We start from the raw sequence: 27,466 nt of genomic DNA on the forward strand, positions 1-27,466 counted from the left end.
GTGCATTCAAACATGTTCTTTTTTTTATTATGTTCTAATGTAAGATTTTGTTGAGAAGTCATTGTCTGTCTGCACATTTTTCTCATAAACAAAAAGAAAGCAAATGTGAGAACAACAACAACAACCAAAACAAACTTGTGCTGTATAAAATTCATCTATATTAAATTTTCAGACACTAACATTAAAAGGCAAACAAAACCCTCTCTCCATGTGCATCAATGGAAACGCAGACTGTTGGGGTTGTAAGTGTATTAAAGACATTCAAAAGGCTCAAATGCTGGATGTTAACTTCTGCACAGTAACATTTTTTACTTCACAAAAGAGCAGAGATTGTTGGAGGCTTAGAGGTCTATGCATCATATATCATATGCAAAAGAAATGGGGGGGGGGGTGTTTCGTAGGACATAAAAGTGGCCCCTTTTACATGTTATTCGTGTAAAATGATAATAAAAAATTAAGTATGAATCAAGTAAATGGTTAAAATGCAAATCCAAATAAGTTTGTGAGCGAGGCAAGAGATGGTTTGGAGATGTGGAGGAGAGAGTGGTTATTTTATAATATGAAGCTGCCAGGCAGGAGGAAACGAGGAAGCAGGTTCATGGATGTGGTGGAGGAGGACATGCAGGGGGGTTGGTGTGACAGAGGAAGATATTAAGGATAGGCTGAGATGGAGGCAGATAATCTGTGGTGACCCCTAATGAAAGCAGTCGAAAGAAGAAGAACACTATGTGAGGGTTTTCAGCTAGGGGTATATCTCATTCTTTCCTTATGAATCCATCAATGGCAAAATGCTCAAACGCCTTTATTATATCATATTTTACCTGGCCTGTGTTTGCATCTCTTTTATGAACTACTTCAAAAAACCGATGGTTTAAGTAATTTTTTACATTTAAAACTTCTCCACTTATTCGATGTTTCTTTGACGTATGATCAAACCTCCCTTATTTCCATATGTCTTACTCAAGCCATGCATTTCAGTTTTACTTTGTCCTTAAATATACTCAGGCCAAATCAGAGATGAAATATTAAATAGAAAAGAACCGTCTTTAACAGAAATTATTAAAGGCACAGCACAGGGCAATGGATCTCAGAGCAGTGTCATTGTGGCATGCTATATGCCACAAACTGTAAAATATATTAAAAGTTTAAAATCTGTAATTTATTGTGCTTATCATCCTATTCAGCAGCATTAGTTCAGCATTTACAATACTTATTTTTTAAGTATTGGATGTATGTTAAGACGAAAGTGTGTTTCAGTGCATAGTTTTTAAAGATGATGCTTTTTGTACTTGTGGCCAGGGCGATCTTCCCTTTTGTAATTTACAAGCCCAGCCCTAAAAGAGTTGGGGCATTGTGTAAGATGTAAATAAAAACAGAATGCGATGATCTGCGAATCTCACAAACCCACACGATAAAACCTAGAAAGCATGTCAAATGATTAAACTGAGACATTTTACTGTTTGATGAAAAACATTGTTTCAATTTGATGACAGCAACATATTTCAGAAAAGTTGGGGCAACAAAAGTGTGGCTAATTAGGTTGAATAAGATGATTGGATATGAAAAAAACTGTATACAAATTGTGGAAAATTTTCAGGATAATGTTCCTTGATGTAATATCGCAAAGACTTTGAATGTCTCATCATCTACAGTACATTATATCATCAAAAGATTCAGAGAATCTGGAGAAATCTCTGTGCGCAGGGGGTGAGGCCAAAAATTCTGCCACAGAAATCACTGCACAGTTTCAGAAATCATTGTGTGAGAACACAGTTCACTGTGCCATCGATAAATGTGAACACAATCTAGAAACGCTGCCATCTCCTCTGGGATATATTAAACTAGAGTGGGACAATATCCCAAAAGTTCAGCAGCTGGTCAGTTCCCAGATGTTTAAGGACAGATGCTACATTGTGATAAAGATGGCCATGTCCCAGCTTTTTTGAGATGTGTTGATGGCATCAAATTGAAAATCAAATGTTTTTCTTCAAATGTTTCCTGAGTTTAAACATCTGATAAGTTTTCTGTGGTGTATTGTGAATACACTATGGGCGTGTGAGATTTGCAAGTGATTGCCATTCTGCCGTTGTTTACATTTTATACATCGTTCTGACTTTTTGGGGAACTGGGTTTGTTTTTATTGCACAAAGGTTTGTTTGGTAACAGCTAAAAGTACTGAAAGGTCTTTATTAATCAGAAGAGGACATGCCATTATAATGGTACAAAACTGAGGTCAAACTGGGTTATTTCTGAGCAACTATAAATGTTTCTTTAACTTTCGCAATTCATGCAAATATTGTCATGAGTGTCAGAGTGAGAGTTTGCCAGTTTCTTTGTTCGTTTGGGAGTGGTTCCTTCGTTTAATTATGTTTTGGCTGGCATTTATAACATTCAGTGTTCGCACAACTCACACTTTAAAAAACAAAAATAACTGAGGTACATTTGTGTAGCTGATTTGAGCAAAGATTCACCCAAAATTGTGCTTGGTCTGCAGGATCCATGCATACGGTACCCTTTACTCTATGCAGCATCTTAAACGTCGAGTTCAGTCTCCGTGCTTTTTTTGCTTCAAGTCTGTATTGCACTGTTGCTGCTTTCTGGTGCTCCACCTTCACTTTCAGGTGAGGCACAGGAAACTTCATTTTTCCTCTTTAACATGCTTTCTATCCAGCTGGAGCTGTGGCTTTGTGCTGTTCTTTCAGGGGAGCAAAGTGAAGAGACTGTGCTCCTCCTCATGTTTTTGCCTGAGGTAATCAGCTCGCCGAAGCCTTGTTGGTGGGAGAAGGCGTAGGCAGAGCGGCGGGAGCTTGTCCTGCGTACTCGCCTCAGGTTCTGTTCCTGAGGTCCTTGTTTCTTCCTGGACTGTTGGAGACGACGAACCTGCGGAAATACATCATGGAAAAGTGTGTAAATACACAACACGTGTATTAAATATAAAAAGTCCCCAATGTATAAAGCAAAGACCTAAATCTAATTTAGAACGTACAAAATATTTATTACCAAAGTATACACTATATTGCCAAAAGGAGGGATTAATATGATGTCACTTCACCCTTCTCAGCTATAACAGCTTGAACTATCTGGGAAGACTGTCCACAAGGTTTAGCGATGTTTATGGGAATCTTTGGCCATTCTTCCAGATGCACATTTGTAAGGTCAGACATTGATGTTTGAGAAGAAAGCTTGGCTCACAGTCTCCACTCTAATTCATCCCAAACATGTTATGTCAGGTGGAGGTGCAGGCCAGTCAAGTTATTCCACACCAAACTGGATCATCCATGTCTTTATAAAACTACTTTGTGCACTGGCATGCAGTCATGTTGTAACAGGAAGGGGCCGTCTCCAAACGGTTCCCACAAAGTTGGGAGCGTGAAATTGCCCAAAATGTCTTTGTGTGCTGAAGCATTAAGAGTTCCTTTAACTGGAACTAAAGGGCTGAGCCCAACACCAGAAAACCCAACACCAAACTTTATACTTAAATTTATACCCTCAGATAAGTGCTGTTCTCCTGGCAACAGCATCAAGCATCACCCCAGTGTGTGTTACACCACTGCCTTTCACAAGGGTCTAAAAACTGTCCTTAAGCAAATCTGAAGGCAACATGAAGCTTGGAGGTCTGTAGCGATTGATTCTGCAGAAAGTTGGTGACATCTGCGCAGTATGTGCCTCTGCATCCGCTGACCCTGCTCCGTTTTACGTGGCCTAGCTCTTTGTGGCTGAGTTGCTGTTTCCATCACTTCCACTTTGTTATAAAATTATATAACATGTATAACATTATAACATTAACTTTGTTAGAACTAACAGATGAAGGTACTGTGTAATGTTTAATAGCGGCAAAATTTAATGATTGGACCTATCACAGTACCATGTTGGACTTCACTGAGCTCCTGAGGGCGACCCATTCTTTCCCAAATATTTGTAGAAGCAGTCTGCATGCCTAGGCGCTTGATTTTATACACCTGTGGCCGTGGAAGTGATTGCACTCTTGAATTCAATGATTTAGTTCGGTGAGTAAATATTTTTGACAATATATTGTATGTAAAAGTGCTAATTCTGCAGAAACTCATATGATAAGTATAAGGTTACCAATACTGTAAACAGCATTTTACTGCTGCAGTTGGTTTGATTCTTAAGTCTACTTGTTTTAGTCGTAGAGGCTGGTTTACAGATTAATTTAAGGAGTCTAGAGAGGATATAGGGAGGATATGCTTCACTGATTTCTATTTATTATTTGGAATTTCCCTTAGTTATTACTTTTTATGAACAACCGGATAATTGTCAGTAGGCTTGTTTTGGGGTTTTTTGTAAAAAATCTTAATCCGGAGAGTTACTATTAACTACTGCTGTCAGATAAATATAGTGAAGTACTATTTGCCTATTAAATTTAGTTGAAGTATGAAGCTTCATACTTTACTATACTGACATAGTTACTTCCACCAAGTGTTCATTGTCTTGCTCAAACTTGCAGTTGCTGTAACTTCAGCTCCCTCTGAAGGCCTTAAATCCACATGGGGAGAAGAGTTGGGTATATCTATGTCAGATGACATTTGGTAAATTCCACACCACTCTGCGTTCACCACTCCCTATTAAAATTTAAAGTAGTTCATAGGGCCCATTTATCTAAATCCAAATTATCTAAGATTCATCCTGGCTTAGACCCTCGCTGTAATAGGTGTGGGTCTGATGATGCCAATCACACCCACATGTTTTGGACCTGCCCTGCCTTCGCACATTTTCGGGAGGAGTTTTTTGTACTCTGAACAAGGCTACTGACCTGAAACGGGCTCTTAACCCCCTATTTGCTCTCTTTGCTACAGAGGGGGAGGATGATAAGTATATTATCGGGGCAAAACTTCATTTGCTGTCCTCTGGTTGCCTCTCGGTTAGACGTGCCATTTTGGTAAGGTGGAAGGCTGCTGCCCCGCCCACCCATGTTCAGTGGCTTGCTGATCTCATGTTGTGTCTTAGTCTTAAAAAGATCCACTGCTCCATCCAGAATCATGGTGGCAAATTTGATCAAATCTGGGGTCTTTTTCTGACAAACTTCTCTTGCGTTAACCTTTTTTTTGTAAACTATCTACAATGTCTCAATAAAGTATTTTGAGTAACTTGCAGTTGCTGTACCTTGTCTGTCAACGTCGGGAAAAGATCCACTCTGAGGAACTTGACGACTAAGCCAGGCATAACACACACCACAGTGGTGAGCAGAACAACCAACCACACACTCTTCTCTGACAGACAGTTACGAGCCGTGCCTGAGGAGGAATAAAAGGAAATGCAATTTTCTCGTATCAACGTAATTTTCTTGCGCGGGCCACACTGAACCAGACTCACCGATAAATGGGAAGCTGCTCGGAAAAATGCCAAATAAGCCGTCGCTCTGCATTGCAAATAATATGGCAAAGTACACCATCAGGCTCCCCCATATGAAGAGGTGATTGACGGCAGTCCAGTAGTGCGTGTCGAGTCCGATCTTGGAGCAGACGTACATCAAACCATAATAATAAAAATAAGACCCTCTTTTCATTTAGCAGTCCTGTTTTGGCAGTATTTTGTGATATTTACAGTCTCACCTGAACACTTACAACAATGACCAAGGATGTTGCTATGGTGACGGCGAACGCCTGTTGGTCTGAAAAGGAGGAGCCGTCTTCTTTCACCATGAGAGGGAAAGCCCCGTAGGGAATGAAGAAAAGCAGGAATGACGTGGCAACCCCCTGCAGGGTGCACAGGAAAAACTGACGCTTGTTGAAGAGAAGGTTTTGCTGGCCGGGTTTGTACAGACTTGGGTAGCGAAGGCTGTTCTGGTCATTGACGTCCTTTAGAAAACAAACAAAGCATGAGTATGATATTATAGACTCTTTTGTTTATTTTAATAAGAAATAAATGATGGGAGGATAATGGGGGAAATGTTCTGCAGCAGTTTTATGACAAATGGTCAGTTAAAGCGGATGAGTGTAAAGTATACAGTGGCTTGCAAAAGTATTCCACATTTTGTCACATTACAGCCACAAACAGGAATCAATTTATTGGAATTCCACGTGAATGACCAATACAAAGTGGTGCACACGTGAGAAGTGGAACGAAAATCACACATGATTCCAAACATTTTTTACAAATAAATAACTGAAAAGTGGGGTGTACGTAATTATTCAGCCCCCTGAGTCAATACTTTGTAGAACCACCTTTTGCTGCGATTACAGCTGCCAGTCTTTTAGGGTATGTCTCTACCAGCTTTGCACATCTACAGACTGAAATCTTTGCCCATTCTTCTTTGCAAAACAGCTCCAGCTCAGTCAGATTAGATGAACAGCAGTTTTCAGATCTTGCCACAGATTCTCGATTGGATTTAGATCTGGACTTTGACTGGGCCATCCTAACACATGGATATGTTTTGTTTTAAACCATCCCATTGTTGCCCTGGCTTTATGTTTAGGGTTGTTGTCCTGCTAGAAGGTGAACCTCCGCCCCAGTCTCAAGTCTTTTGCAGACTCCAAGAGGTTTTCTTCCAAGATTACCCTGTATTTGGCTTCATCCATCTTCCCATCAACTCTGACCAGCTTCCCTGTCCCTGCTGAAGATAAGCACCCCCAGAGCATGATGCTGCCACCACCATATTTGACAGTGGGGATGGCGTTCAGAGTGATGTGCAGTGTTAGTTTTCCACCACACATAGCGTTTTGCATTTTGGTCTCATCTGACCAGAGCACCTTCTTCCACATGTTCGCTGTGTCCCCCACATGGCTTGTGGCAAACTGCAAACGGGACTTCTTATGGTTTTCTGTTAACAATGGCTTTCTTCTTGCCACTCTTCCATAAAGGCCAACTTTGTGCAGTGCACGACTAATAGTTGTCCTGTGGACAGATTCCCCCACCTGAGCTGTAGATCTCTGCAGCTCGTCCAGAGTCACCATGGGCCTCTTGGCTGCATTTCTGATCAGCGCTCTTCTTGTTTGGCCTGTGAGTTTAGGTGGACGGCCTTGTCTTGGTAGGTTTACAGTTGTGCCATACTCCTTCCATTTCTGAATGATCGCTTGAACAGTGCTCCGTGGGATGTTCAAGGCTTGGGAAATCTTTTTGTAGTCTAAGCCTGCTTTAAATTTCTCAATAACTTTATCCCTGACCTGTCTGGTGTGTTCTTTGGACTTCATGGTGTTGTTGCTCCCAATATTCTCTTAGACAACCTCTGAGGCCGTCACAGACCAGCTGTATTTGTACTGACATTAGATTACACACAGGTGCACTCTGTTTAGTCATTAGCACTCATCAGGCAATGTCTATGGGTAACTGACTGAACTCAGACCAAAGGGGGCTGAATAATTACGCACACCCCACTTTGCAGTTATTTATTTGTAAAAAATGTTTGGAATCATGTATGATTTTTGTTCCACTTCTCACGTGTACACCACTTTGTATTGGTCTTTCAGGTGGAATTCCAATATATTGATTCATGTTTGTGGCTGTAATGTGACAAAATGTGGGAAAGTTCAAGGGGGCCGAATACTTTTGCAAGCCACTGTAAATTGGGATTAGGAACGCTAATCGCATGGGTTAAATTTAAGCTACAACCTACTGTAGGGTTAGACTTTTAGGTACGTCTGATGGGTTTATCAATCATGACACAGTGAAAGAGGTCAACAGTAATAAAATATTCACCTGAATGACTTGACAGTATCTTGAAAAGAAGAAACAAAATTAAACTATGAAACGGCTCTGGAGCTTACCATTAGAGAGAGATTACTGAAATAAGAAAAAGTTCGATTTTTGTGCAAATTTTTAAAATATGCACAGCCACATTGAAATAAAACTTAAGTATGCTTTAACTTTGTACAAGAGCTATTATCACCTGATCAAAAAGTCCCATCGCTAGTACTGGCAGCGATGTATAGACAATGTTGAAGAGGGTGATGAACCACTGGTCATACACAGTCTATGGAAAGTGGACATTTTGTTAGAGCAGGGTTTTTTCCAACCATACAGCACAAACATTCAGAAGAGCGAGAGGTCTCGTGCATGAAAATTTCTTTCAGCTCAATATCGGAGAGAACAAAGGGAAGATCAGAGCAGAGAGGAGGACAGATGCATCAAGGAAAACAAGACTGAACACAAGCTGGAAGAACATGGATGAAAGTCAGTGACATGGAATAGCTCACTGGTTTCACCTTATTTAGAGTCTATGGTACAATAAGTATAAAAGTACATAACATTCACTTTTTATTCTAAACAAAGGCAGTCTGAATCAAGTACAGTAGCAGTCTGAGCCTATACATTCATGACTACAGGATCACCTGAAACATCCCTAATTTTAAGAGCTATGTAAAAGTTTTAAAAGAAACCTTAAAAGCAGAGAGGGTGTCTGCCTGACAAAGTGCATAGTTGTGCCTGATAGCTGAAGGCTCTGCCTCTTCTACTTTTGAAAACTCTACACAGGTAAGCCTGTCTGTGCTGGTGTACCAGGAGAAGGTTTGACAGACTGTATTGTCCCCGGTTGTGAAGACTGTCCTCCAGCAGGGAACACTTAGATTATTTCTTCTGCTCACCACTCTTCCTTCCAGACAAAGTGAACACATCTCCTTCAACTTTAGTCTATTAGGAACAAAATGGACTAGGTCTGTTCCTAAATTAGATAAAAGACACTCCTGACAGGCCTTGTGGCTTCTACAGAGTCAGAAGGAGACACATTTACTCCAGTGGTCCTGAGGTCAGCCTCCGTGACCTCACCACAAAACCAGACCTGACAGTTGGCATGCATAATTGATTCAACACAAACATAAAAAAAGCTTCAAATATGCTTGAAGGCTTCATTACAGTTTTCTTACCTGAGCTGAGAAGCCGCAGAAGAAACCGTACCAGAAGTGCACCAGGGTGAAGGCGAAGTTCTTGTAGAAGAAATATCCCAGAAAATTACACATGCGGAAGTAAGACCAGCGTCCGTGAACCAACAAGAGCCTCTGCAGGTACCGGAACTGGGCAAAGGAGTAATCTGAGGCCAGAACAGCCTGCATCCCCTCCTGTCCGCTGATCCCAACACCGATGTGAGCAGCTGAGTAAGACACACAGTGTGTGAAGCAATGCCCTTCATAACTGAAATATTTGTCATTACAAACAGCTGACAAGATTCTGGAAATATATTCACAAACATCGTTAAATAACAGTCTGGACTGAGTTTTTTTTTATAAATGAAGAAATGTTTTTACAACCAGCCTCTTACGCAGTGTGTGGCTGGTTGTAAGGTGTTGGGGTAAGGGAGGTAATTTCACTATTGTATCGTATACCCCAAAAAAATCTGTTAAGCAGAAAATATGAACAAACTGAGTAAGTACTCAGCAGTTTGACTGCTTAATTCATATAATATGATTCACAAAGTTTATAAAAATCTTTCATTGATCCTTGTGCCCTGTGGATGTGGGCATTCTCATCCTGCAAGAGAGTGCTCCCTGTGATCTTTAACCATGCCAGCAAAATTTCCCTTCGAAGCATAACAGAATTTCCAGCTCCCCTCAGGTTTTTCCTTTAATTTGTCACCTCTGGCAAGGCTGAAAATTCCCTCTACACACACGTGAACGGAGTCCTTGGATGCAGAAGAGTGTGCATCCACATCAGTTTGTGATATTTTCTTGAGAATTCCTGATATTTCTTTTCAAGTGTTTACTTGTAAATGTTATACTTCACTTTGTAATAGTAATACATACTACATGCACGCCACACGTGGATGATCTGAAACTTACTCTTGATCATGCTGACATCATTGGCTCCGTCTCCTATGGCCAAGGTGACAGCTCTCTTGTGCCTCTTCACCAGCTCCACCACCTGAGCTTTCTGCATCGGCGTGACGCGGCAGCAGATCACCGTTTTACATAGACAGGCCAAATCCAACAGGATGTGCTCCAGCTGGGGCTCCAGAGCGTGAGCCTGAAGGGCAGAGTACCCACACCACACCTATTAAATCTATCATTACCGCGGTGTAACATCAACCCCCTGCGGAGGGGACACTAAGCAACATCCCTGTGTGCATCACGCACTCTGCCCTGGGCACAGCAAGAGAGCAGCTCGCGTGCAAAATGATGTTAATAAAATCCTGTAATAGAGCCGAGGGCAGAGCTTATTGTAGACTTTGTTCAGTTGGCAGCAGGCACAGACGCAGCAGACTCATCAAAGAACATCGGAGCCATTTAGCAAACAGTGTGAAACCAACGGGCATCAGTAACAAAACAAAAACAAGTGCAGAAGTAAAAATGAGCATTTAATTAAAGGCAGTCTCCGTGAAACCACTTTTCATTGTTATCTTACCAGACTGTGTCCATTGATAACTAAGGCATACTCTGCAATTATAGCTTCTTCAAACACAGAATCGTCTGCAAACGCATCCGTCTTCTCAACATGTCCTGCACTGCTCACGCAACTCAGGCCGAGGATGTGCTCTTTGGCGCTCCTGAGGATAGATGCAAGGCAGTAAAAGTGAATCACACCAGAATTCTCTTCAAGAAGGCTTTTTAGCATTTTAAATCCACAGACTTTCTATAAATGGGACATTTAATATTCAAAGAATACCACCCTGAATGTGAATTAAATGCAAAAAATGTGTCACCTGAGCTGCTGCTGCACATCCTGCAGGGTGTGGCCGGAGATAACAAACACCTCATTCATGTCATCTCGCAGCATGTTGCAGGAGTAGCCAATGTTCATTGCTGTCTCTAATGAAATTAAACAGTTTACAGTCGTGTATCTTTCCACAGACAATCCAGCCAATATTAAAGTCATCATTCACAGGTACCTAGTTTATCTCCTGTAAGGACCCAGATTTTAATGTCAGCTAGATTTAGGCAGGCGATGGTCTCTGGAACTCCCTCCTGAAGTTTGTCTTCAATCGCCGTGGCTCCTAGAAGCTTCAACAAAGTCAGCAGTGAGTCAGCAGGACTAAATGCGATCGATTGCTTTAGGAGTGTAACCAAAAGCATGTCAATTTTACCTTCATGCCCAGTTCGATCTCGTCGTAAAGGACAGCAAGCTGATCTTCGCGATTCTCTATTACAGTGCTGGCAAAGAGAAGCCTCTTCATCCAAACTTTAAAATAATCTTCATCGAGGTCTTTGTAGGACAGAGCTAATGTTCGAAGCCCTTCCCCAGCAAATTCCTGCATGAAAAACGATGGAAAAATAAACATCTGACTAAGAGAATAAATCATTAAATCTGCAATCCACAGCGCAATTATTTACAAAGGAGACATTATGTTATCCACTGCGATAACACCTACACTAAGGTGTTCTGAGGTAGTGTACATGAGGTTTTCACAGGATGGATCCAGACGTTCGAAAATAATCGTGTCAGCGCCTTTGGAGTAGAGTTTAATCTGGCCTTCTGGGCTTCTCACTATCAAACAAGACAAAGCACAGCAAGAGGAAAAATAAAACATGGATTATTTGGCTGTCAACTAAATTGTCAGTAGATACAAAATAATCAGACATGTTGCCTCGTGCTGCTATTTCGTAATTATTGTCCACAGAGTTTCATGATGACTACTTGTGTGTTGCTTTTATAAGTGAAGACCTAACCAATGACACTCATTCTCTTGCGCACGTTGTTGAAGTCCAGTATGGCCAGAAGCTGGTAGGTGACGGTTCGTCCCATCTCACACAGCGTGACGGTTTCTGGGGTTCGCGCCCGGAAGACAAACCCAAAGTTTCGCGCCGCAGTGACCAGCGCTCCCTCATCAGGTGACTGTGCCTGGTACACCAAATTTCCTTCATTTGAACATAAACACATCAGTGAATCAGAGTTATTTGAATTATTACAGCTACAGTTTCTGGATCATGTATGTTTACCTTCACTCTTCTCCTCTGGCATGACAGTGTGACACAAAGCCAGCAGCCTGAAAAACTCCTGCACTGCAGGATCCTCCATTTTGATGGCTTCAACCAAGCTGCTGTCGTAAAACTTGAACCTTCTGTCGCAGAGAGGGTTGAAGGAAAAATCCACGCAGGCTGTTTTCTGAGACATTAAAGCACCAGCGCAATGATTGTGTCACATCTGTTTCACTAGAAAGAGAAAGAATTTCTGCTTTTTTCAATCTGCTCACCTCAGTAATTTCCACCTTCTGGTCAAATTCATCATAGACATCACCTAAAAACATAAAAGTAACAATGGCAGTTTTATTTATATAGCACATTTGATTATAAGTGAACACAGTGTGCTTAACAAAGAAGAGAAAAACATAAAAACCTCTGCAGGTTTACAATTCCCCCTAACCCCTTAAAGCCTGAACCATGAAATAATTGCCAGAAAATTCAAGTTTTTAAAAAATGTTGTTATTTATTGCTGAAAAACATATCATGCAATCTATTTCTTTTCAAGGGAGGGGAGGGAAGATCTCACTCACTAATGATGTAGAAGTCTCAAAAACCCATGTTTCAAATATGATAGGCGTTAAGGGGTTAAAGCACAAGCACTCAGCTATTGACTGAAGGCCTGTGTGGAAAAAAAGGCTTTGAGCCTGTTTTTGAATGTAGCCGCAGATGTGATTGATCACTGATCAGCAGGTAGCTGGTTCCAAAGAACAGGAGCGCGGTAAACGAAAGCAGCCTCAGTGCACTTGGATCTGATTCTAGGAACACTTAAAGGGAGATAGCTCTAACTGGGTTATAAACACTGAACAAGTCGGAGATGTGGTGGGAAAGGCGAACAATCGAGAGCTTTATCATTAATTATTTTGTCAAAGATTAAGAAGTAATTGCCTCTGTAGTTGGACCTGGCTCCCAGCATTACCCCCGAAGTCTGCTACAGTAAATTTGACCAAACAATTTTAACATTTTAGGGTGAACAAACTAAAAAAAGCAAAAAACATTTAGGTCCCATGCTTAACTGTTCAGCAGTTTTTGTTGAAGAGTAGCCCAATTTAACTGAGAGGCTAATTAGCCCAGTGTTTTAACCCGATGTAGTACTAAAGCTCCATACCATACATCTGTCCATTAATGGAGCACTTGCTGAAGACCATGATGTTCTGGGTGAGCGTGCCTGTCTTGTCAGAGAAGATGAACTCCACTTGGCCCAGCTCCTCATTCAGGGTGGTGGTGCGAGCTTGGGCTGCAGTGCCCATCGGGCTGTGGTACATCTTCCGGTCCCAGTTAATGAAGTGACTGTGACCAAGTCGCAGGACTTCCACACTGATGAAGTTTTATTGAGCAATACAACTATTTACCAACTTCCTAGTCAGTGTGACGGGCTTAATTTGAAAATGACTTTTACAACGACTGCATAGGTGCTTACCTGACATACAGCGAGATGGGCACAACAGTGTTGAGGATGATGATGTAGGACCAGAAGGTGAGGAATCCAGAGAACACAGCGCTAATCTGGAACGTGTCCCACGGCAAAAACACTCTGAAGTTTGTGCCGACATACGTTTCCCAAATAGTGTGTCCAACTGCCAAAATAACTCCCATACAAATAAGGAAGGCGAAAATCTGAAAAAAAGACAAGAGTACATATTTTTGTTCCCAAAGATGCATCAAATAAAGTGGTATGTTTTATATGCTTATATGAGCATATCTGTAGTAAAAGGCACAAAATGTGACATTTAAAACCAGTGAATGTAACTCTGGACTGCCAGCTTTTAAAGGGAAATTTATCATTTATGCAATTTATTTACAACTAGAACGGCTGCCTATAAAATAGCCAACTAAGCCACAATCATCAGCCCATGCTAGCATCGTAAAATGCAAAGCAGAGTTACAAAAATCAGCCTACCCACAAAACCAGAGTGTTCATGAGTTTGTCGATACTGGTCCTTTTCAGTTTCGTCCTTCCACAGTTCTGCATCAGTTTGGTTTGTGAGCCTGTTGGGCAGATGTGCAAACAACTGTCAGTGTTGAAAGAATATTAATAAGACTGTCCGTGACCTTTCCATCGAGGCAAAGAAGAAAAATATAGACGCAGCTAATGGATGTGGAGAATAAAACCATTAAAAAGCAACTATTACCAGCAAATATGACCATTCCAAAGCACCACTCAGTGTTTCTGAGTACACAGCCCCGCAGAAGCATTTTTTCATTATCCAGAGGATATTTATTGCCTTTCCAGTATAATGTTCCAGTAAACCTATCCAGCTTGTTGTTTGGAGGCTCACAAATGACTTCCCCTGAGGAACAAAGGAAGAAAAAGAAAAAGATTCGTCAGCCATGACTGATCAAACCGTCGCAAATAATTAGATATAAGTAGACAAAAATGAGAGAAAATGTGAAAATAAAAACTTTGGCATCATCTCACCATCAAAGTCCATCAGTTTAGAAATGTCTCCTAAATCTGAGGTAACGGTTAAAGCCTGACGGACTTTTAGATTGGTCTCTCTGGAGGGAAGAAAAAGGAAGACAAAGAAAAGTTGGCTATTTTTGCTAAACGTCAAATTAAATATACGCATGCACTTTTTGTGCTCATATGAATGTCTTGTGCAATTGCTCCCATCTTACTTTTCATACCTTGCGCAGAACTTACCCATCTAGCTCTGCAGTCTCAACATAGCACAGACCATAAGGCTCACTGCTACAGAGAAGGAGGATGTCTGCCTGTGTGTGAATCCAATACAAAATACTCAGCAGTGGAAAAAAAGGCATAAATCAATTTCTGCATCACTGAACCTGCAACAGCACTTAACTGGCCCCATTTCTCCCAAAAGAACCTATTTTCTTTACTATATGTTAATCTAAAAGGCTGATATTACAGTCTAGCATGTAGTGTGACAGTGTCGTAGCAATGCTTTACTCACAGCAACAAACTGATTGTTCTCTAGTTTGATGATATCCCCTACTCGAACGTTCATCCATTTTTCATTCTGCAAACTTGAAAAACAGGAAACACAAAAGGTTAGGAATAGCTGTAAATGTAGCCTCTGCAGGAAAGCATCTACAAATCCAATTCCAGAGTTGAGTTGGGACGCTGCCCAAAATGTAAATAATCACAGAATGCAATGATTCCAAAATGGGAAGTGCACGTGGTAAAATCTAAGCAGACCTGATTTTTCCTGTCCATGTTAAGACAGCAGTCCATTATTAATGTCTCATATTACCACGATACACCAAATCCCCCCATAAAGCATGTCTTCTCTTCATTCTGAAACAGTTTGACTTTTGTCTCCAGCAGAAACAGTAACAGAGTTACAGTTATTTAATAAGTGCTCAAAGGTGCCCATGGTAAATAAAGGATTGACTGAAACATTTTTGTATTTCATGAAAAATATTAGCTTCTTTGGAATTCAGTGTCAGCAACACGTCTTTAAAAAACTTAAGATGTGATCAACAAAGGCCAGAGAGGTAAGTGGTGCTAAACTGAAATAGCTGGAGGAAGATTTTGATTTGGCAGCAAGTCAGTAACATGAAAAGACATCTTAGAGAGGCAGAGTTTCTCAGAAGTAAAGACAGGCGGAGGTTGACCAAAGTACAAAAATAACAAAAAACTTAAAAATAATGTTCCTCCACATAAAGTTGTGAAGACTTTAACATCATCTACACACATAATATCATCAAAAGATTCAGAGTATCTGGAGAAATCTCCAGGCCACAGATCAATACTGTATGTCTGAGATCTATAGGCCTTCAGATGCCACTGCATTAAAACAGGTGTGATTCTCTCATGGAGGTCACTGTGTGGGCTCAGAAACACTTCCAGAAATCACTGTCTATGAACACAGTTCACCGTATCACCCACAAATGCAGGTTAAAGCTCGATCACACGAAGCAGACACGCCTCTGTCTCTTGGAGGCAAATCTCATTCAAAATGGACTGAAGCAAAGTGGAAAACTATTCTTTGGTCAAATGAATCAAAAATGGAAATTATTTTTGGAAAACACGGACGCCACATCCTTTGGTCTAAAGAGCAGAGGGACCATCCGGCTTGTTATCACTGAGTTCAAAAGCATGCATCTCTGATGGCAGCGCATCAGTGCCTATAGAACTGGCAGCTTTCACATCTGGAAAGGCAACAGAAGGACTGAAAGATACATAAAGGTCTGCTGCAACAGCATGACATCATAATAGAAGAGTCTGGGTTGCTGATCTGGCATGCCGGCAGTCCAGACCTTTCACTAATTTCATATATTTGGCGCATTATGAATTGAAAAATACAACAAAGCTGACAAGAATGGGATATTCCTCTCCCGAAAGTCCATCAGCTGGACTCCTCACTTCCCAGACATTTATGAACTGTTGTTAACAGAAGAGTGGATGCTACACAGTTGTAAACACAGCCCGTCATAACCTTTTTATCCTTGTTGCTGTCATCAAATTCGACACCGTCTTGTTTTGTTTTCTTAAAGTTTCCTCTTAAATATTTTCTCAGCTGAAACATTTGATCGGTTTTTATTGCATTCTGTTTATTTACATTTTACATACACATCCCAACTTTTTCAGAACTGGGTGTGTAAATGACAACGTCATAGAGTACCTTCCTCTGATGAGAACCTGTGACTGCCGGTTGTTGACTTGTTGGTCGCTCTTGTATCGGAACTGAAATTTTTAAAAAAGGGGGTTACAAATTTGAAGAAGAGACGTAAAAAGAATAGCATTCAAACAAATTGTAAGAGATAAACAATGAAACTAACATAGTCATCTGTGGCGTCCTTAACAGCCGTGATCACGAGCACAAAAACCAAAGGCACGATGGTTGTGAACCAGGACAGGGAGGATATTTCTGGAATTAGCTGTGAACAAAGTTTGCATTAGCCCTCTTTGTTTCCTACATCAATCAAATTATAGTTTAATGACACAATCAGTAGCACTTTTTCCTACCTGCAGTATTAAGAGCACTGAGAAGTAAGCGTTTGCCACCCTCTGGAACTGCTCAAACAAGTTGATGGGCAGGAAGGTGAAGATATTGTACTTTGAGGTTTTGATGCGATTATCCTGAAGATTCACATCATTAGAAACAGCGCCGATGAAACCCCACAGCCAACACTTAAAGCAAATTTAATGCAGGTAACTTACGGCATAAGAGAACCTGTCATTGTAGTCCCACGCGTTGGCTTTCACGCGGCGCTCTTTCTCTACAGAGAAGACAACACAGAGGAAAGGAGAACTTAAAGTAAGAGCTCCTTATTCTAAAGTCTGCCTCTCACACACATAGCAGAACAAATTTAACATCAATATGAGATTTTGACCATTTGCCTATATTTCTTTCCGTTTAAAATCCTAAAATACTTTTTTTCCTTTCAGACTGCCCTAACATTTATTTTCCTTCCAAATCACCTCTTGAAATGAGAGCAAAATCCTAAAGAAAGCTTAGTTAGCTTAGGGTAAAGTTTCATAACTGTGTATTTTATCTTTCTTTTTCTTTTTTTATTCTCAAGATGAACACAGTAATTTGTCTTAGATTGATTTTTTTTCTTTTGCTCTTTATTTATTGTAAGAGAAGGGACACAGAGGTCTCGGTTCACTTATCTGCAAATAAAAGGATGATTTATTTATGAAGAGACAAAGTAAAAGACTGTTTCAAGCACCAGCATGTTCCTCTGGTGTGGTGATTATTGAAGATAAGGATGATGAAACCTTTTCCTACATTGCAGTATTTCACAAAGTATTACATGATCAAGCCAGCAAACCCCGTGATGTTGCAATGTCCCACTTTTAGTTAAGCTTTAGTAAGCTTGACTGTGGTTGATAAAACCTCCTTTTAAAAAAAAGTTTGACTATATTTACAATGGAGAGCTCACTCTCACGCTGGTACAAGAAGAGGTCATTCTTTGATTAGCACATGTTTTTTAATTATTTCTCCATTAAATTGTTAGCAACTTCTTTGATTACTATATCTACATAAGGTTCTAAGTCTTATTTCCTAAACTTTGAATAAGAGCTTCATTGAGGGATAAAGATGGAGACAGATCTTTAATTCATATCTTTATATGTATTAAAACAGACATCCTTATTTTTAGCTCCAAATAAATCTTGTACTTGTAAGAAATTTTATAGGCTGAATGGAGCACCCCCACCAAATTGTGGGTAAATTTGTGTTTGGTTGATTCAAACACACCTTCTTTGTTGAAAAAAAAAATTTGCTCTGGGAAATCGATTTTATATTATTGGAAAGGCTGTTTATTCCCCTTTAAATAGTGCCACATTTGTAAAGAACAAGCTGGGTTGAGCAGCAGAGTTGAGTATGTGGGTTGTGCCCATTAAAAACTTGCCAGTTCTTCTTTGCCAATGCCAAACAGCTTATTCTGCTATTGATTCTCAGCAGCCTCAGTAGCATGATGTGGAAGGACACAGCCACAACAGCCTGGCACCTTCTCCTCACACTGTAGGATGGAAGTCTATTCTTCAACCAACATTTTTCACAAGTCAGCCAGTGTGGTTGTGTTGGTCACTCTGGGATGAAGCGCACACCCAAGCTGATCCCACAATGGAGTTGAAGTCAGGACTGCAGACAGGTAATTTCATCCTCTCCACTCACAAATTCTGGAGGTAGTCTCTGTTAAACCCCAATCTGTGGGAGACCCATTATCATCTTGAAGGACAGACTTCAGTCCCAGACTGTGGAGATATGAGATTGCCACTAGTTGCACGATTTCAACTTGATATCTCTCTGCATTGAGAATGCCTCCAAGGATGGCAAGCCTTGTTTTTCTAGTAGTGAGGTCTTTTCCAGATTGTCCGGGTAGAGACCTTTAACCATATAGTCCTGAAAACCTTGATTGCAAATCTGTGGAAGACTGCCAACAGGGTGCTGACAGGGTGAGGAAACAGTCTTCTTATGTTCTTGGGAAGCCCACTTCCAGCTTGTCACATTCCCTATTATATAGAACTGGGTCATAAATTTGAAGGGCTCACTCCAAATAATGGTGCAACTTGTTTTTGTGGAACACCGGCTTGAAATTGTCCAGTGGCACGGGCGCTATGCACATCAGTCAATCATGGCATGCTTGCAGCAGACACCAACTGACCCCTGTAGCAGGATCTATGCTCCTGTACCAGAAGCTCAAAACAAGAGTCAATAGCAGAATAAGCTGTTTGGCATAGGCAGAGAAGATGTGGCAAGTTTTTCGTGGGCACAACCCACACATTCAACTCTGCTGCTCAACCCGCAAATACAAATCTGGCAATAAACAGGCTTCCCAATGATATAAGATTTATTGACAAGAAGCAGAATTGTAACAACAAAGAAATAATTGACCAAACACAAATTTCCCTACTTTTTGTGCAAAGTTTAGTTCAAAAACTCCTTTGCAAAAATTCAGCTACTCCAACACACTTGGAAACTGTAAAGTGAGAAGACTAGAAAGGCTCTTGTAAGTTAATGTAAAACTCGCTAGCGGTTCACTTAGCTTCACACTGATGGTGGAAACGAGAAAAGGGAAGCCTTTACTTTGACAAAATGAAATAAAATCCTACCAGCCCCTCAAAAGCTCATCAGTCAACATGATGCAACATGTTTAACTAATCTATCAAATTAAAGTGCACACCCTTTTTTCTCAGAAGCTCAAAAAACCCTTCTCTACCACTTCTTAGTGAAATTGTCATGCAGTTTCACTCATCTTTTCATCCTGCGTTCCATGCTTCTCATGAGCAAGACTTGTGACATCTATAGAGGGATAAAGGGATTAACCATGGCATATTAAAAAAGGCTGACTTCGTAAAAGCTACTTTCAGTTGCTCCCTTATTCACAAGGGGTCACAGCAGCAGGTAGCTCTACATATTTGATTTGGCAGCATTTTAATGTCTGATGTCCTTCCTGACCCACCCCAAAGGGATTTGCGTCTCCGCCCAGGATCGAGCACTTGCCAAGTGAAACTACAAACCTCTAAACTTGATAAAGTTTCAAATGATGCCTTTTTGCGTGCGTCTACTTCAAACACACCTTGTCTTGGCCTGCCCGTCTTACCCAACAGCTGAAGACTTCATTTCCCAACTTTGACATTCTTCTCATGGCTCATACATAAACACAATGCATTAAGGGTCATTAATATGTCTGGTCACCCTTTCTAATCAGTCTCGATGTGAAAAATGTTGACTCTCAAACAAGAGCCGGTGTATTTCCCGCAAATGCTGAGATCATTTATCAGAGCATTTTAACTTTTCACACAAAGCCGCTCCCGAAAGAGCATGTACGCTGACAGATCTGCTGTTTCCAAACAAGGTTAAAACATTGTTGAATTATGCATAACGCACCCGCACAGAGCTGCAAAAGGATAGAGCATCTACCACGACAGCTGGGATCATCCTGCTATCACTTACTATGATACTTAATTATTAAGGGAGGCCACTATTGTTCAAACCATTTGGTCTGCTTAAGCATATAATTAGGGAAATATTTCAATTTTATTTTCAGGGAATTTCAGTGGACTTAAAGAGAGATGCAAGTCTGAACAGCTTACAGTGAAATGATTCAGGAAATATTTCAGGTAGTCAGTCACTCTGAGGACTCTAACAGTAATACGGGAAGCATTAAGATGAGCTGTCTCGCTAGCAATGCCACATCTTTCTTCCTAAAAGGATAATTACACCTATTGTTGAGGAATTGAAATCCCATCTAAAGTGCAAGGAGCATAAGGTCACCTTGCGTTATGTGTGTAATGTTGCGCTCAAGGATGCCGCAGATGACAAACATGCAATCTGCATACACAGAGCACATGAAGAGCACAGATAGCGTAGGCGCACACCAGCACAGAGAAAGAGACAAGTTATATTAAAGTGCACACTCTTTTTTTCCTCAGATTTCATCTTTCCCATCTTTCCAAAGCAGCACTGCACCATAGAGAACATCTGCGAAGTGAGGAAGGCACAAGCTCCGCCTTCTGCTTTTAAAAGTAAAAAAAAAAACAACACTTATGTGAAAAAAAAAATATGTGCAACTCGCCTGCCTGAAACCTCACAGTTTAACTGCATTTTTGTCCTACTTTTAAGACATCCTCACTGTGGAATGTATTGTAATGTTGTTATAAAGAAATCAATTACAACTACAAATCAGTCTTACCAACATGAGGTTTTCTTCTCCAGAATGTCTCCATCTTCTCCTGGGACCTCCCGAGGATTTCCCTGAAAGGCAGATGGAGGACCCAGGCTTAACAAACAATAAACCCTGCACTGGCAGAGGTGTAGGAAAGAGCAATAAATGCACCATAATGGCATTACATGTGACTGTTTATCAAGGCGCTTTTAAACTGCAGGTGCAAGCAGCAGAAGGCAAATCCTCAGTGGACTGTGTCTCCTTGGGGTTTCCAGGTGAGGTGTAACCCCTGGCTGAAGTGCACACCTAGGCTCTTTGTTTTCAAAAGAAGGGGCCTGTCTTTATGGAAGTTTTCTCTATCTGTGCGTAGAATAAAACACAAACGGTGAAGTGTGACCGCATTTATCCACTTCTTACCTTGCACAGGTTTCTCACAGGCGCAGACTTGTGTTATCTCCATGTATCCTGTTATTTACCCGCGACCATTTATTTCAAGTAGCGCCTTCCGCTGATTTTTTCGAAGCAGACCCTATCGCCTCTTCCTGAACAGAAATCATCAGAGATAAAAACACACACACAAAAAAGCAGTTCAGCTGTGGTGATGGTGCTGATGTCGCTGTTGCGGTTAGAAGCTTGCTAATAATAATAAAGAAAACAGGACTGCGGGCGGCGTGGGCTGTGAGGATGGTGCAGGCAGGCAACCATCAGCAGCCCCGCTCTTCTGAAACAAATGAGCGGAGAAATAACGAGGCAGCAGGAATCAGCCGACGATCACTCACCAAGAACCGCGACATGGTGATGAAGCTGCAGCCCTCTTCTTCTGGGAGAAGTAGAAGTGAGTGAGTGTGCGCTGCAATGAACACCTCTTTCTCTCCCCCTCTCTCTTACTCAGCCCAGTCTCTTGGCAAATAGAAAAAAAGAAGTATGTTTACTGTGTGGCGCAGGTACGCTTTTCAGACGTGCCACCTTGGCAACCAAGTGAAAAAGAGCTAAACAGGAAGGTAACAACCTTTTTCCAAACTTAGCCAACAATAATAAGTGCTATTGTTGTTTAACACTAGCCTCGTTTTAATTATCTAAATCTAATCTAAGATGCTTTTATTGCCTTTACCACCTTTGCATTTTTTCCAGTAGTTAGTAGTACGAAGGAAAGCACTTACACAGAGCACTTAAAAGAAACAACATAGTTGACAAAAGTGCTTTCCAGTTAAAGGACAGTAATAACACACAGAAAATACACGTTAAACGAGAAGAAATACCAGTTTTTAAAAGGTCAGTAAAATACATAAAAAAAGATGAATACAATGGACAATAAATAAACCTAGCAATAAAGAAATGAAAAAAGATTAAAAGTGACTGTTTAAAAAAAATCTCAAGTCATACTTTGCATTATATTTTTAGTTTATTGTCCAACTTCATCTCATTGTTTTTAATACCTAATTATTTTTAAGACCTAACATTACAGTTGCATTTAAAAAAAAATCAGTTTCTTTCTTCTTTTTATTGTAATAATAAAATTTAGCAGGTTTTAGTAAACAGGCTTTGTGTCAAGTTTATTTCCTGTTTTGTAAGTATCTTTCTGACTCTGTGTTATTGTATCTTCTCTGGGATCTAAAGTACCGTTTTTCTCAATCACTTTGATGCAATCCTCACAGCAGAAAAGTCATTCTCACCACTCTTTATGCAGTTCTCAGCACAGCAGTCCCCCACCTACGTTAGCCGTTCTCATTGTTTTTAAAAACACGCTGTTTTCAATAAAAATACCTCAAACATTTTTCATATATGTAAGAACAATACACTTTAATGCTCTGTCAGAGGCACCAGTGAAACTGTCCTTCAGCTGAAATATAGCAAATATAGATACGTTCTCAGATGAGGGTTAGTTGCAACAAACAGAGTTCAGTACTACCAGTCTTATGTCACAGGTGCGTGTCATGGCATGTCATGCTAGTACAAGGTTGAATCCCCTATTGCCTTCAGAGTTGCCTTAGATTCAACAAGATGCTGGAAACATTCCCCAGACATCACACGGTTGCTGCAGATTTGTCAGCTCTGCTGAGATCTGTTGACTGTGGAAGCCATTGAAGCTCTTCTGCATACCTTGTTTGTAACGAGCGCTTGACTGAATTACTTTTGCCTTCCTATCATCAGCTTAAAGTAGGTTGGCCATTATCATCTGACCTCTGACATTAAGAGGCAGAGATAATTGTGCTGGATACTTCCCCCAAAGGTCAACAGTTTGTAAAATACTCAAACCAGTCTGTCTGGCATCAAAACGATGCCACGTTGAGTCACCTTTCTTTCTTCTGACGCTCTGTCTTTACCGTATTATATGAAGCGCCTTGAGGCGACTTTTGTTGTGATTTGGCACTATATAAATAAAATTGAATTGAATACCGTATCCGTGTGCCTAAACCCCAACCTAACCTTTTGAGTTGCTGACATATGTGCATAACTGAGCAGTTGAACAGGTGTACCTAATAAAGTGGCCACTGAATGTTTGTCGTTGGATTTTACTGGACTATGTCCTCAGATTGTATGTATATTTTCTTTGTCAGTTTTCTGATGCGTATACATTCATATACACATTTTTGCTTTTCTTAATTTCAACAGTTCTGTAAAGTTTCAATAAATCCTTCACATTTTAATTTTTAGTGTCTGAACACTTTTTACTCCAACAGGGAGAAAGTCAGTAATGTTGTGATAAAAGTGAAATGGTTGTGAGTTTTATTCATTGCTCACAGAGATGAAGTGACTGACTTGTGTTCTGACAAATGTCAGAAGCTCTGTATCCTGATAGAACTGTTATCTTATATTTGTCTCAATATCCGTTGCTGTCTTAGCCAGATCTCAGTTGGAAAAAGACTTAATCTCAGAGAGACTTTTTAACTGGTAAAATAAAAGACATGTAAAAGTGAATTTGCCAAAACTGATTTCAGCTTCTACCTCATGACAGGAATGTTCTTTCTAACTCACAATGACTTCATTTCTTCTACATGAACTCGAGTCATTAAATATGAAATGTTGTGTGCAGCAAGACAAAGAAATTTGTAACCAGAATCACAAATCAATAGTTTAAAAGTTGTGACTTTAAGACAGTCTTTCAATTATTCATTCATGGGTGAATGAACTATACAGATAAAAACACACACACACACACACACACAATAGAAAATATGGAGGACTAAGTGAAATTGATGCTTTAGTTAAGCTTTTAGCCATACGAGTTCATATATTAGGCAGCACGGTGGCACGGTGGTTAGCACTGCTGACGCACAGCAAGAAGGTCCTGAGTTCAATTCCACCATCAGGCCGGGGTCTTTCTGTGTGGAGTTTGCATGTTCTCCCCGTGTTTGCGTGGGTTCTCTCTGGGTACTCTGGCTTCCTCCCACCGTCCAAAGACATGCAGCTTGTGGGGATAGATTAATTGGATAATCTAGGTGTGAGTGTGAATGGTTGTCTGTCCCTGTGTGTTGGCCCTGCGACGGACTGGCAACCTGTCCAGGGTGTACCCTGCCTCTCGCCCTATGACAGCTGGGATAGGCTCCAGCGCCCCCCGCGACCCTGAAAAGGAGAAGCGGAAGCGAATGGATGGAATTCATATATTATAATAATTAAATCAGTTTAATCCAGACTTTAGTTTGCTGGAGAGGTTGCAGTTGTTTACAGAGTGTATTCTTTGTTGGAGTGCCCCTCTCTGGTGCGTTGGTAAAAGCTCCTGCACTAAGCTGATGTCATTTCTTATTGTCAGGGTTTCTGTGAGTCAGCTTTGATACTGGTTGGTGCTGTTGGGCTGATTGTGCTGCGGCTGCCATCTGGAGCAAAGAAAGCAAAATTCAAGCTCAAAACAAACAAGCCATAAAAAATAAATTATACAGAGAGGTGGCACTATTGCACCTGCTTCATCCTCTAAATGGCATCTAGTAGTCCAGTATGTTTGCCATACTGACGGTTATCTTATCTGAAAGATAAAATAACTGTTAGCCATCTTTCAATTTGTCTGCTAATGTAGCACATACATGTTATGTTTGCACTGTTACCATAAATCTCTAAAATTACTGTAAAAGACATAATTACATACAAAGCTCAAAGGACATTGTCACAGTCTGGGGTTGCAGACCGTGGGGATATGGGAAAGTAGAACCCAAAATGCAGGACTAGTGCGATGCAAAGGTGTCTTTATTTACAGTTAAGTAAAAAATAAAAGGCAAACAAAAAATCCCCTTGTGCTCCCGACTCCCGTTTCGTGTCTTCTCCCTGCGCCCGTGCTCCGTGTCTCTGTTCCCTGTGTACAATCTGTTCGCTGCTTCCTCCTTTCCGATAATCCTCCTGGGAAACGCACACAAAGGCACCCGTGAGTACTGGTGTTCTGGGAATCCATTCTACCTGACAAACCATCCTACCCCTTGTTTCTACGCATACAACACGAAATTCAGTGGCGAACCGACCTTTGTAAATATAAGCTACAAACATACTCTGACGGGTAAAATTAAGTGCCAAACCATCCTACCTTTGTAAATGTGACCTACAAGCATACTTTAACGGGTAAAATGAAGTGGCAAACTGTCCTGGCTTTATGAATGTGAGCTACAAGCATACTCACTCTGATGGGCAAAGTTACGTGGCAAACCGTCATACCTAGTTACATTTGTGCTGGAATTACTCTGTGACAGCAGAAATGTGCATAAACTACTTACGATAGGACGTTTTGTCAGAACACCGTTACACAGCAGCAGAGTAGAATAGAATAGAATAGAATAGAATAGAATGCCTTTATTGTCACTATACAGTTGTACAATGAGATACAGAGCATCTCCTACTCAGTGTAAACATGCTGGGGGGGGGGTACAGTTCTGCAGCGCTATGTACATATGGACAGTATTAACATAGGGAAAAACATATATATATATATATATATATATATATATAAAATGTACAATATACAAGACGTAAGTAACATGTAATAAATAGTGTTATGTATATACAGTTGAGTTATTGCACATAGAATTGGTATTGCACAGTGGTGGTCCATAGAGGAAGTGGGAAGTGGGGGGCTGTGTTATCTGTGCATGTGTGAGTTCAGGGTGGTTATCGCTTTGGGGAAGAAACTGTTTTTGAGTCTGTGGGTTTTTGTGTTGATGCACCTGTAGCGCTTCCCTGAGGGAAGCAGGCTGAACATGTTGAAGCCAGGGTGGGAGCTGTCCTTGATAATGTTTGCTGCTCTGCTGAGGCAGCGGGAGGAATAAATGTCCATCAGGGAGGGGAGAGGGCAGCCGATGATCTTTTGTGCTGTCTTGACCACACTCTGAAGCCTCACTCTATCTGCTTTGGTGCAGCTGCCATACCATACCGTGATGCAGTAGGTTAGCAGGCTCTCAATGGACAAGCGGTAGAAGGTCAGCAGCAGGTTGGAGTTCAGCTTGTACTTCCTGAGGACTCTCAGGAAGTGCAGCCGCTGTTGGGCCTTCTTGATGACCGCTGAGATGTTTCCTGTCCAGGAGATGTCAGCAGAGATGAGGACACCAAGGAACCGGAAAGTGTGGACCCTCTCCACACACTCCCCGTTGATGTAGAGGGGGGCCAAGTCGGTGTTGTGTCTCCTGAAGTCAACAATGAGCTCTTTGGTTTTCTTAGTGTTCAGTGCCAGGTTGTTTTCTGAACACCATGCTGCCAGCTTCAGGACTTCCTCTCTGTACTCTGCCTCGTCTCCCTTCGAGATGAGTCCGACTACCGTGGTGTCATCAGCAAACTTGATGATGAGAGTGTTGTTGTGGGTCGAACTGCAGTCGTGGGTGTAGAGAGAATACAAGAGGGGGCTCAGCACACAGCCCTGTGGGGAGCCGGTGCTCAGTGTGCGAGTGGAGGAGAGATGAGGGCCGAGTCTTACAGTCTGGGGCCGGTTTGTGAGGAAATCCTTTATCCAGGCACATGTGAGAGGAGGGAGGCCAAGAGTGACCAGTTTGGTGATGAGGATGTCCGGGATGATTGTATTAAAGGCTGAGCTGTAGTCCACAAAGAGCATTCGGACGTAGCTTTGCCGCTGCTCTAGGTGACTCAGCACAGCGTGGAGAGCTGTGGCGATGGCGTCTTCTGTGGATCTGTTTGCACGGTATGCAAACTGGTGGGGGTCGAATTCTGGGGGGAGGTAATCCTTGATGTGCTGAAGGACTAGTCTCTCAAAGCATTTCATGACTACCGGTGTGAGGGCCACAGGTAGTACTTACTTCACACAGTAGCTGAGAAACTGACGGGAAGTCACGCAACAATCCACCATCGAGCGCTCAGCCACACTGCTATGTAGTGCCCCCGACGATCCAGATCAGCTGCAGGTGTGTCATCCTCCTCCTTGGGTGTGGCCAGCCTTCCAACAGGAACAACCCTCCAGGCCTGGTGTGCCAGGAAAACCAGGACACCCCCAACACACACACACACACACACACACACACACCAGTACACAGGGAAACAAGGGACAGCAGCACCAAACACACACCGTCAAACATTAACAAGTCCATAGACTGCTCACGAACCCTGGGTCTGAC

The 27,466-nt window shown here is 41.4% G+C and overlaps 1 protein-coding gene across 1 annotated transcript; it reads right to left on the bottom strand.

Annotated features, from left to right (window-relative positions):
- Positions 1 to 7: 7 nt before the first annotated feature.
- On the bottom strand, positions 8 to 21,717 carry atp8b4 (ATPase phospholipid transporting 8B4). The gene is made up of 29 exons (XM_085412472.1): positions 21,707 to 21,717; positions 21,345 to 21,469; positions 20,955 to 21,016; positions 16,972 to 17,030; positions 16,777 to 16,890; positions 16,590 to 16,688; positions 16,433 to 16,494; positions 14,759 to 14,831; positions 14,488 to 14,558; positions 14,263 to 14,342; positions 13,976 to 14,134; positions 13,744 to 13,832; positions 13,264 to 13,460; positions 12,952 to 13,160; positions 12,077 to 12,120; positions 11,823 to 11,988; positions 11,553 to 11,741; positions 11,255 to 11,370; positions 10,970 to 11,134; positions 10,775 to 10,886; positions 10,589 to 10,694; positions 10,291 to 10,432; positions 9,729 to 9,912; positions 8,820 to 9,043; positions 7,847 to 7,930; positions 5,574 to 5,819; positions 5,335 to 5,473; positions 5,125 to 5,255; positions 8 to 2,880 (listed from the first exon to the last, which is right to left on the bottom strand). The coding sequence occupies exons 3-29, from the start codon at positions 20,986 to 20,988 to the stop codon at positions 2,569 to 2,571; spliced, it is 3,606 nt and encodes a 1,201-aa protein (XP_085268598.1). The 5' UTR covers positions 20,989 to 21,016; positions 21,345 to 21,469; positions 21,707 to 21,717; the 3' UTR covers positions 8 to 2,568.
- Positions 21,718 to 27,466: the final 5,749 nt, after the last annotated feature.

The sequence above is a fragment of the Rhamphochromis longiceps genome, linkage group LG7 (genome assembly GCF_057381845.1).
Source record: "Rhamphochromis longiceps isolate RC_006_pf linkage group LG7, R_longiceps_female_GT1.1, whole genome shotgun sequence".
In the NCBI taxonomy this organism is placed as follows: Eukaryota; Metazoa; Chordata; class Actinopteri; order Cichliformes; family Cichlidae; genus Rhamphochromis; species Rhamphochromis longiceps.

Bases quoted from the DNA above. Each gene is read 5' to 3' on its own strand.
- atp8b4 (XM_085412472.1), bottom strand. From the start codon at position 20,988: ATGGAGACATTCTGGAGAAGAAAACCTCATGTTG. The intron at 16,689-16,776 runs GTAGGAAAAAGT...CTTTGTTCACAG, and splicing joins CAGTGCTCTTAATACTGCAG to CTAATTCCAGAAATATCCTC. The intron at 16,495-16,589 runs GTTAGTTTCATT...TAAAAATTTCAG, and splicing joins AGGACGCCACAGATGACTAT to TTCCGATACAAGAGCGACCA.